The sequence below is a fragment of the Ruditapes philippinarum genome, unplaced genomic scaffold (genome assembly GCF_026571515.1).
Source record: "Ruditapes philippinarum isolate M1 unplaced genomic scaffold, ASM2657151v2 ctg20479_1_1_1_1, whole genome shotgun sequence".
NCBI lineage: Eukaryota > Metazoa > Mollusca > Bivalvia > Venerida > Veneridae > Ruditapes > Ruditapes philippinarum.
In genome coordinates this window covers 27559-39200 of record NW_026855414.1, presented here as the reverse complement: position 1 = coordinate 39200, position 11642 = coordinate 27559, and the positions used below count along the sequence as shown (strand labels likewise).

The 11642-nt window shown below is 30.1% G+C and overlaps 1 protein-coding gene across 3 annotated transcripts; it reads left to right on the top strand.

Annotated features, from left to right (window-relative positions):
• Positions 1-1927: 1927 nt before the first annotated feature.
• LOC132743192 (uncharacterized) lies at positions 1928-7232 on the top strand. Of its 3 annotated transcripts, none has more exons than XM_060731722.1 (6): positions 1928-1948; positions 2115-2223; positions 3290-3958; positions 5256-5630; positions 5965-6181; positions 6756-7232. In XM_060731722.1, the coding sequence occupies exons 3-6, from the start codon at positions 3491-3493 to the stop codon at positions 6929-6931; spliced, it is 1236 nt and encodes a 411-aa protein (XP_060587705.1). In that variant the 5' UTR covers positions 1928-1948; positions 2115-2223; positions 3290-3490; the 3' UTR covers positions 6932-7232. The 3 variants fall into 3 exon arrangements, with proteins under 3 accessions (XP_060587705.1, XP_060587706.1, XP_060587707.1); XM_060731723.1 differs by having other exon boundaries at positions 1935-1952; XM_060731724.1 differs by lacking the exons at positions 1928-1948; positions 2115-2223 and adding an exon at positions 2803-2905.
• Positions 7233-11642: the final 4410 nt, after the last annotated feature.

The window sequence follows — 11642 nt, the reverse complement described above, 5'->3', positions numbered from 1 at the left end:
TAATAGATGTACTTGTCATGGCTTGCTATATCTAATAGTTTAATTTCTAATAAATAAAACTTATATTAATAAACTCTTAGAAACGGAAATAAATTAAAATCTAGTGAAACAACTACAAAGGATAGCTCGATGAACCGTTGTAATGTAACTTTTGCTATTGGTATCAATAACATGCATCGTATATATTTTTCATTATAGAGAGCCAAGATTCAATTTGCTTTTTCAAAATAGGTTATTTAGCTACTGCGTTGTAAAATGAACGGATTGTTTATAAAATAAACGTATTTCTTAATTGAGTTTAAAGATGTGTTAGTTAAGAAACAGTCAAATTAACGCCATATACACGAATTCGTTTAATCTACCAACGATAGTCTGATGGTGTTTTTAGAGATCGAGTTGTGTTTTTAGTATCATCACTTTTTCACACCAACAAATCACGCAATCAGTCCTTAGTATGTCCTCAAATATACGCATATAGCAACAGCGCGTAAAGAGATAAGTTTTCAAGTACTTCCGAAATGTGATTATAATTATGTACTCTCAAATCGAGCGTTTTATTAATTTTATGTAGGAGTTTAATTCCATATTCCTCATTGACACAAACTTTATATTATAACAACACTGTAACATCTTGGACCCTTATTTCTCAATATTGATGTAAATTAATCTAACACACGTGTTGTTTAATAAACTAAAAACTCGAAGATATAAACACCTTCCATTCTGCCGCATGACAATCGTGAATACCTTATGTTTCCACTTGTAGAAGTTAACTAATATAAGAATGCGATCTGCTGTTGAATTGAAAAGATTAAAGAAACTAATTATTATGGAATTAGCAGATCAAAGAAAGTCGATATTAGAACTACAGTTGAATATTGAAGTATAAATCACCTTGTATATTGTTCTATTGTTAGATAGCATGTAAAGGCTCATTGAAGTATTCAACTCAATATCAAAGGAAATGATAGTTTACTAGGACTGTGTAGAGAAAGAAATATGCACTCAGTTGTATATTAAGGTACCAATACATGTTGCCGTTTGTTGTCATTTTAGTTTCATTTTTGATTTTAAAGGCTTTATAAATTATCGGGGTAATCCATGCATAAATTGCCAATAAAGTTTAGTTCCTGAATAGCATAACGGTATGCGACGTACTGTGAATCATATAATAATCTAGACTGTCTTGTATAAGCATGGAGAAAACCTTATCTTATAATTTTATACGTTTGGTACGTTTAATAATTTCAAGAAAATATGATAAAACTTCAAGAAAAAAGTATACAGACAGGTCAAGTAAAATAAAACCTGAGTAAAAGATATAGAAATAATCGAACTTGCTTAAGGTTTTAGTTTACATCAACAAAACTGTTTTAAACAAATAATCAACAGACAGGTTTATTTTGGCGAAAATAAATATTTAAACCGCTAAATAAGATTATTCTTGTGTTATAATTGCTAAAAAACAATTTCAATAGAAATCTTTGGTTTGGTTTATACAAAAATTATTTTAGTTCGATTGTGCAAAAAACTATAAGCTTATAGACACACTTTCGAATCCGTTCCTAAAACTAACCAGTACTGAGCAATGGGTGTAAAGTTTCTTGCTCTAGGAAACAACGACTTGCCCCTGACGGGGTTTGAACCCATGCGGCTAGCGATCATGAGATTACAAGTCCGACGCGTTAACCACTGGGCCATGTAAATCTTTGGTTTGTAATGTACCTCTAAGTTGTACAAAATACTTTAAATATATTAGTATGTATTTCCTACGTTCATTCAATTATTGATGTTAAACTACTAAGTGAATAATGAGTATGCATATAAATAGAATATTTAGATAGCTTAAGTTAAAGTTTCCGGTAACGTCTTTAGTACAAGTACATGTTAACAGTCGTAAGCTAGTTTTCACATTTTGTTACTTATTTGATAATGGATAACAATGACAGTAAGTGAGTATTATAATGTATATCGCGCATTTCATTTAAATATTAGACATAGGATTATGAACAGTTTGATACGACAAACACAGGGTTAATGTCGTCAGATATAATTATTAATAAGTATGTTCATGTTGATAAGACTTCTATTACTTATTTTCTTTTTTTTTTCAGAAAAGCAACTTTGGACAAAGCTAAATGTGTATCTTTCTACAGTAGTCAGATTTTTGTTACTGTTACATGTATGGATTGGAATGAAATGAACAAAAACTTGAATCGTTTTGTAGGTAGCATTTATTTATATATTTTATGTTGATATATCAGTATAATTAATACAATAGTAAAAATTCATTAAATAAACATTACACATTTTGAAAATAGGTATACAATTCAATTGAAAAAAAATCAATTATATAAACTGCATTGTAATGTTTTAAACGATACATTGTTTTAAATGTCATGTTACATTTACAATGTACTTACAAGCGGTGAAAACAAGATCGTGATTGGTTCCCATTTAATATGGAACAAAACATAAAATAATCGTGTAATGGTGATTTTTTCATACATGTAGTGTTTGCGCTGAAACCACAAAACAATTAACAACGTTGATACAACATGTTTACAATTCTTACAAGTATAATTATAGATACATCAACTTACATCCTTTGTCAATTGATACTTCGATAATTAACTTTGCGAATGATGAAAAGGTGAAGCTGTAAAAAATAAATGAAGACAAATAAAATAGCGAAATGTCATTGGGCTTGTTTTCACACGTTAAGTTTTCTTTCCTGTGAGATGAAATGCAGGGAACGTTACTGAATGTCAAGAGTAGGATTGCTAGTATTGGATATTGTTAAAACCATCGATGTTAGAGTCAGTTATTTTAGGATAGTGAACGCGTTCAGTATGCAAACTCCACGGATATTTATATTATAAGGATATTTACATTACGAATACAGGTTATATTTTACGGATTAAACAAAACAGTCTTCATGCATTTAAAATGAATGAATGGAAAGTAAATACTTATTAAATAAAATTCAACAAATATGTATAATGAACAAGAATTCGCTATCAAGAGTTTTATAAAAGATAAAGGTTGAAATATTTCAAAAACAATTTAAGGTGTGTTATTTGTCTGAGATAGTTGCATTGTTTTGTAAGATTATTCTTACAATGAAATCATATTTCCTTTTAAATGTGTTCATGTATTTATTATATATTTAATACATATTTGCATTAATTTTCTTAATACAAGTCATGTTTTTATTTCTATGATTCCTTTTACGGTACGTATAGATTACAAAGTAACAAATAATATTTTGCTCCTTTTGCTACTTCAGAATGTCAAATAAAAGAAATCAAAGTTCTCAGCAGTGGATCTAATGAGTTACAGGGTTTTGTGTTTTTGCAAGAATTGTTCCATTTTATTCACACTCAGAGGGAATGGAAACTGTTTCATTGCAGGCTTTTGTTCATGGTTTGTATGTGCTTAATTTTATATTCATAACATGCAACAAGAATGAAGAAATAAGTTTCCTCAAATGGCAACAATGACATGTGACGAGGATACAATTACGCGAATTATGCATGCAAATTATATGGATACCTCGGCGTACTTTTTGATTACGATTTCTGCTGTGGTTGTTTTTATGGGTACTAAAATTGTGTTCAGCAAAATTCGCAGAGACATGGCACAATCAACAGTGATAATAATAGGAGCTGGTCCTATAGGTTTGACTTCAGCACTTATTGCTGTTCAGTGTACTCGTGTAAGAAAACTAGTGCTGTATGAGGAACATACAAAATCCAACGTTGAAAAAAGAATGTATCAGATAACCATACAATCCCAATATGTGTCATTTCTAAGGAGTTATGGGGTTGATTTTGACAACTTAGAAGGGTTATGGAAAGATGGATGCTTTTACACACGGGCTGGAATATACCTTGAATATATATTACACATTTTACCACTTTATGCAACAGACATCGATATGAAATTTGGCACAAAAGTAAGTGGAATTATTGCCTTCAATAAGTCTTAACAAGTTCAACAAAATGATTTAAAAATCTAATACATTTCCTTTTATAGATTTCATCAAAACATAAAACTAATTAATTTTTAGGGTTTGCAACACGTAATGTCTATAAAGAAATCGTTATTGCATCCAGTCTTCACGTTGTTAGTAGCCTTGTGTCAATTTCCAGAGCCCAACAGTTCCAAATCAAATGTATAAACTATCTTACCCCGTACAGCCTCGATTTATTTCAGGAGTTCAAACACTCATTCTATTAGACTCGTACACAACTGCAAAATCTATATATTATTATGACCCAGCTAGCGCCGACACAGTTCTGACTGCTATGCATTCGTCCCATATAATTCAGTATTGAACTAATCAATGTAGGATAACCTCATATTGTTGGACACTATAATGGAATAAGCTATGTCGTATCTTTGTGTTTGTGTACATTACACACACTGTATTATAACATTCTACCTTTGATGTTTATATCTAAGTCACTTAAGTGATGGAAATAGGCACATACATATAAATGTATCTTAGTACAAGGTAGAAAGCGCCTAATGGGAATTTTCAGTAATAAGTTGCAAAAGTGACCCAAAATAATGCAAGAAATCAAACTTGAGAAAATTGTACTAAGATATTAAAACAATAAAATGATCCAATATTCAAGGATTAATTACAAGTCACCATATTATTATTGCGTAACGAACGCAATAGGGTCTGTTGTTGCATATATTACTTCTTTCTGGTAATTTACACGAAATGTTAATTTTGTTTGCAATGTGTAGATAACCTTTTAGTTCACTTTACAATATTTTTCTTTTAAATATATTTTCAAAAGGCGTGCGTCTTTAAATTACAGGAGAGAATAAGATATTGTGCTGGGCTAAATGTAAAACCAGTGTCCCGCTTATTTCAATGCAACAATATGTTTCGTATATATTTGTATTTTTACTGTACTTTTCTATTAATATAAATATGTTAAATCAAAGGAAATAGCCAATTTCCTGCTAGCTGACTAATAATTGCTTATTAAATCACACTAGAAAGATCTTATTTTTGTATCAAAAAGGTCATCATTTTGACCTTTTATTATATAATATGATATGATATTGAAATAGTAAACAAGTTAATTATTTGACTATAGTAAATTTTTTCAAACGAAAATATATTATTAGTACTTTTATTATGTTGCATTCAAGTGAAAGATTAACATTTTTTATATGACATTTTTATCCTAATTTTCTGAACGTTTGTATAATTATTTATGTCTATATTTCAGTTTTGTCGTGACAGCAGTGACATAGTTGATCAAATATCTGGACGTAAGTTGGTAATATGTTGCGACGGATCTTCAGGACTTGCATCAACTACTTTAGGACTTAGTGATGAATGTATAATTCACCCAAGTGGAATATTTGGAGCTGTTGCTTCTTTAGAACGTAACAATAAAACACTAGTACCAGCACCTGAAAAACGTGTTCATAATCTTTCCTTCGATATATCGGCGTACAATTCTTCTGCCTTTGAGGACAATGGAGGTTCACCGTTTACTTTGAAGATTTTTGGAAACACAAAATATAGACATTTAGCCTTAGCCATTAACAAATGTGATTCAAATGTTTTCAGGGTTTTAAGAACAGTATTAGATAAATCGGTAAGATATTTTTAGTTTGCTGCCTATACAACCATGCATTTCTTTCTCGATGTATTCAATACAAAATACAAAATCTCAAAGATATAATAATTGTAAATAAAATGCCGTGTAGCAATGTTTGCTTTACAATAATAACAAAGTCCATTGAGTGATCTTTTTTTCCATTTTGATACCTGTAAATACCAAAGCTAATAATTCAAAAGTATTATTTGTTTATTAAGTCATCTAATATTGCAGAATGATTTATTATTTTGATTTATTTACATTTTAAAAGTTAAGACAGATGCACACATGATAATTAAAAAAGAAAAAAACTTTTGCATTCATTTTTCAGATGATGAGAAATATATTTTTGAAATGTTTCAATACTTACAAGCTGTCAGACGAAGCGAGTATAAGTGACTCATATTGCCTCAACAACATGAAGTTTAGCCCAAGATTGTATGAAATTAAACTGTCACAGAAGATGGAAAATGTTGTTTACATAGAAGACTGTGATCTTTTTATTATAACAGAGGGCGATGCTTCAAGATCGTGTAACTTTAATACAGGTAGTATTTCAAAAGCTTCTAAGATTTAACGGTATTCTGTATCAAATTCTTACAAAATAGTATCATTCTCTGTGAGGTATTTAACCGGAAATACCAGTATGAACCTTTAAACAGTGTTTACATAATTTTGAAGCAATATAGATTTAAGTTATCTATTTAACGACATAAACAATGTCCGAAATGACAGCTATTTATTTTGTAAAAGTTTATAATTGCTATGATAACTATGTTACATATAATTATAGCATATTTTTTGAACGATAAACCTATTCTGGAAATAGGATCTTAAACTACCAAATTTAAAGAATGTTATTTTAATTCATTTTGTTCTTTACACGGCATTTTAATCAATATTGTTAATAACGAAATCAAAAAAGTAAAGCAATTATTTGCCTATTTCTTCGCTTAAGGTAGAAAAAGTTTAGCGTCTACACGTTTCGTTGCTAAGCTTTTTTAACTTTTTACTTGAACACTGCAAAACATATCAAGAAAAGGGTTGTCATATTATTTTTGTATACCTTTAACATGCATCAGAAGCCCGGTTTTTTCTAGTTTATATATTATTTCGTTTTAGGATTGGAGCTCAACATTGGCTTGCAAGGTTTAACAACGCTAGAACCATTTATAGAGGGCGTTTCTCTCGCTGAAACAGAACATTCTATTATGCATACCCTTCTTTTTAAAATGGAACATTCTGATAAAATATGTAAAGACCATTTAAAGTATGGTCTGAAGGAATTTATATTTTGATACAATGTTTGGTCAAATGACTATGCAAATACTCATACAATCTTTATCTTTAATTAGAGTAATTAAAACTGTTCTGACCAACTTATGTTTAGGAGTCTACCATGGTACTTTCATAAAAGAACTACTTCAATAGATTAGATCTGTGTTTCTTTTAATTACTTCGTCTCTTATCTAGAAATTAAATTATACAGGCAATCAGGCGCATGTCTCCAATCTGTATTTATCAATTTTGCCATCCGTTTGATCTTTGAAATAATTTGAATAACCCATTTTACTCACGCGCTGAGTAAATTACTGATAATTGTTTGCAAATGGAATGATAATACATCGCTATAAATATGTTGTAACGGGGTTAGAGAAGCTAAAATGCGCAACAACTTAAAAATAGCTTAAAATATCGCAAACTGGTTAGCACATCAAAGGTAAATTTCTTTTAAGATTTAAAATAGTTCTTATCCTTATTTCTTAAAAATGAATAATTAAGCTTCTACCATCAAATTGTAATTGGTCCTAATTTCATTTCACTTAATATGCGGAAATCTGCTGCACGATTGTTGAGATTGACTTTGTTTTATTTCAGTAATGCTCTTGTGCCCTAAAATATTATTGATTCCTGATAATATAGGTATTTTTTATTGTCGAGCTTTGTTTGAATATGGAAATAATATAATTATGAAATAATTATATCAAACTACTAAAATTAAGCTACTTACAGTATAAAGCCTGGTCAGATTGCAAACAAAAAATGTGCAGACTGACCTTGTCCTATACCTGATTCAACGGCTAGTCACTTTCGGCTCAAACACGAAAAGGGTTATGGAAACTAAAATGCCCGAAACAGATAAACGACACCTTGCAAACTTACGTAAAGCTTCATCTTAAATTTAAATGAAATATTTGAAGCGAAACAGGTTTTGTGTGTTGGTTTGTGATATTTTCATCATTATTTTACCGTATACATTCACTGTCATAGAAAAATGATAGAAATACATTTATATGTTGTACTCAGATTATTTGTTGTAAGTTTATTAAGTGTATTTGATAAATTTAATGCACGCAGAAATGACTGAAATATTAGATGAAAAACATCACGCCTACGACATAAAATCAACTCATTGACGCTCCCTACCTATTGGGTATACTTCAAACCAGTGATATGATAATTGTCATATAATTCCATTTGCTGATGAGTTTTCCAAGCAGATATTATTTTGGAGTAAATAAATAATCCAATGGGTTTCAACAAAACTTTAACTTCAATAATAATAATCGTGTATAAAGTTCTTGTCTAATCATTATAATATAAAATGCCTTTACATGCTTTAATTCAATCGTATTCTAGTCAACCTTACATCGCCACAGAAAGACAATGAAATAGAATAAACTAAAAACATCTACATAGACAACCATTATAATGTTCCATATACTGGATCAAAAAAACAAGTCCTTTGATTGCATGCAAGGGCAGCTTCTTTCAGCATCCGTGCAACCAACCCTTGTAAGACAATAAAACAGAAGCAAAGACACAAAAAAAAACTGGCAAAATCTGACAGGCTTTGTTTGATTGAGTCTATTTCGGGACATATATCGTTATGTGACAGTAAACGCCCACTGAAATGACAAAATAATCATATCAATTGTACGTCCGTCATCTGATATATCTTTATACATTATTATTTCAACTGCAGCATGAATGCCACATATACAAGTAATGCGGATGTATGATCATAAATAAATGTATAGACTTCTCACATTGTAAAATCTATCCTTTTTGAAACTGATGTTTGTAACGATGAAACTTGTGTTTATTCCACAGAGGGAAATGACATTTCAGAAAATATATTTAAAGGGGGCCTAGTTGACGATGCACAAGTGTTACTTATAATAATAATCGCAAAATGTTTTTGAAATGTCGACATGTTTTATACAAATGGGTGTAATTAAACAACATGTTTTAGACGAAATGTGCAGAGACTTGCAACTCTACAGTTTAAACATTTTTCGTCTTTTTGTATTTTGAGCAAAGAAATAAACAAATAACATATAACTTTTAAAATAAAGGAAAACAAAATCAGTAGTATTGACATTCTGTTTCGTTCCGAGCACTGTTTTCAAGAAAACGTTATTAAAAAGGGACGGAGTGAGCTCAATGCTTCGTTAGTTATGTCAACACTGTTGGCCTTTGTCAAGGATACAATGGAGTAAAACGTAATTACTTTAAATTATCGTGATCATATCGTGGGAAAGGTTCAGAGGAATGCCAACTGAATACGCTTTTATAACAATTAATCGATACATCATTGGAAATCAACTTGATTTATCTCTTGGTGATCGCTGCTCAATATAATACTTGAAACTGTCGTTATATCAATTGGTCTATGTGCCGTAGTTATTGATCAAAAGAATCAGTCAGAGTGTACAGAAGGACATTCGCACAAGCAGTTATCATTTTGTGAGACACTCAAGTAAAACAAATCAAACTGAATATAATCTTAAATTTACATCATGTCCTCCTTTCCATTGAAATATGAACAGCTATCTTTTAATACGACTGAGTTTTTTTAGTAAAATATATTAGATCGAACGATCAAATTAATCAAAATGGTCTTGTTTCAACACTAATGTCGAAGTTTAAGTGGTACTTGTGTTTTACTGAAATGTGGTTTTAATTATGACACTATAAGTATTATTTTAATAATAATAACAATAATAATAATAATAATAATAATAATAATAATAATAATGATAATAATAATAATGATAACAAATATAATAATGATAATAATAATAATCATAATAATAATAATAATTCGGTATCAGCGAAAACGGGTAGAAGAGAGCGTATTCAGTTGCCTCCAACAGCTTTATGTAGGATTTGATATGTTTTCTATGGGAATGTGAGACTTAACACAGGGATGTTAAATTTCATGTAACATGCGTCACAAAACAATGAACAAGTATTAGGAATATTCGCACAGTTAACATGTGAATAAGAAACGATATGTCAATGAAGTCATAAGGTGACATGAAAATAAATTTGTCACAGTTTCAATTTCTTTTTATTAAAACATATTGTTATTTACATGTTTGCCTTAATGTAGGCACCCTGGAGTATACCATGATTATAAGAATGATAACATTATATGCATTATGTTGTAAACATAAATAATATACATATTACATTTAATTACAATGATCCATAGCAAATATTGTAAAATGTAAGCCTAAGCTTGTGATTTTATAATATATATTGAAAATTGTAATCAACAAACACACACCAATTAGAGAAAAGATCTTTTAATAAATTGTCTCTGTATATGAGGCATACACCCCCTTTTCAATGATTCAAACTGAACAGGTTAACAAGTAGAACAAGTAAGTTTTTTTTTCTAGGAATATAAAGCTTGAAGAATAATTATTCCGAATCAAAATACAAAAAAGAACATTATTTATTTTACATTCTAAATACAGCTTTACAAAATGTATTTAAGTCAAAAGGGCCTATGCATGTATAAATCTTGATAAACTGAAGTTTTTCCAGATTTCACCCTATGTGGGTTCGAATTCCGCCTAAGACGTTGAATATTCTTTTAAGTGAGAACCTATCCAGCTTGCTACCGAAACGTCAGTGGTTTTATGCGTTGGAAACTAGTTAAGCTTGGAAGTCGCCATATGACCTCTACAGTGTTTGTGAGACGAAAAACCCAACTAATAATATTTATTAATGGTATAGAGTTGTCCAATTGAAAGCTACAAATACTGATAGCTGTAATGGCTTAAATCGATGAAGTACTTAGGTCTAATTCTACTGCATGAGGCTCACAAGAAAGTTTTTGTCGGGTGTAATTATTTATCTATCATTTATTTCTTTACACTGTCAGGCAAAGAGTAAAACTGATATATACCGTGTTTATCTTGATTTGATGAATATATGAAACAATAAATTAAAAGATACACTTTTTTATTTTATTTTCACAGCCTAGCGTCAGAAGAATTTAGCATAATAAAAGAAGTTAATTTCGAAGTAGGTGAGCTATATATGAGGCGTTCATTAATATGATAAAATTGAAAATACACACCAAAATGCACAAATCACTGCCAAATGAATGAAATCCAAAGAAAATTAGTAAACGCTCTTAAAAGTCTCTGTAACGATCATGACATGTTCAGCCTTATGAGACAACAATTTTTCTTGCATGCATAGGACGTAATTTGTTTCCTTGTTATAAGATGTCAATACCGATGCAGAAATTCCGTGTCAGCGAGTAAATGAGGATATCCAAATTGCTTTACGGTTCAAGCAAATGGTTATGCTGACAGATAAAAATTGGACATTGAAGTCTCATTAACTCTTTTTGTAGCAAATACGGTATGGACTGGTGTCAGATTTTAGGTGTATAATCTTCTAGAATTAGACGAAAACAAAGATTTTATCATTGGAATAGAAAATCATTGTCAAGCATAATTATATATTGTTCGTGATTTATTACTTTTTCTATAAAGACTCATCATACATTGCAGACAACACACATGCAAACCCAGGTTTTTTATGCAGATAATAAATGCGTTGTTCCCAGTTTAGAGCGAGTATCCGCATTATCAAGCGTTCAATTTTAAACATGAGAGGGAACTATGCGAAAATATTTATTCAATTTGTGAAAATATATGCTTCGGGATCGATCACTGAAATCGAGAAATTTAAGTGTTGTAA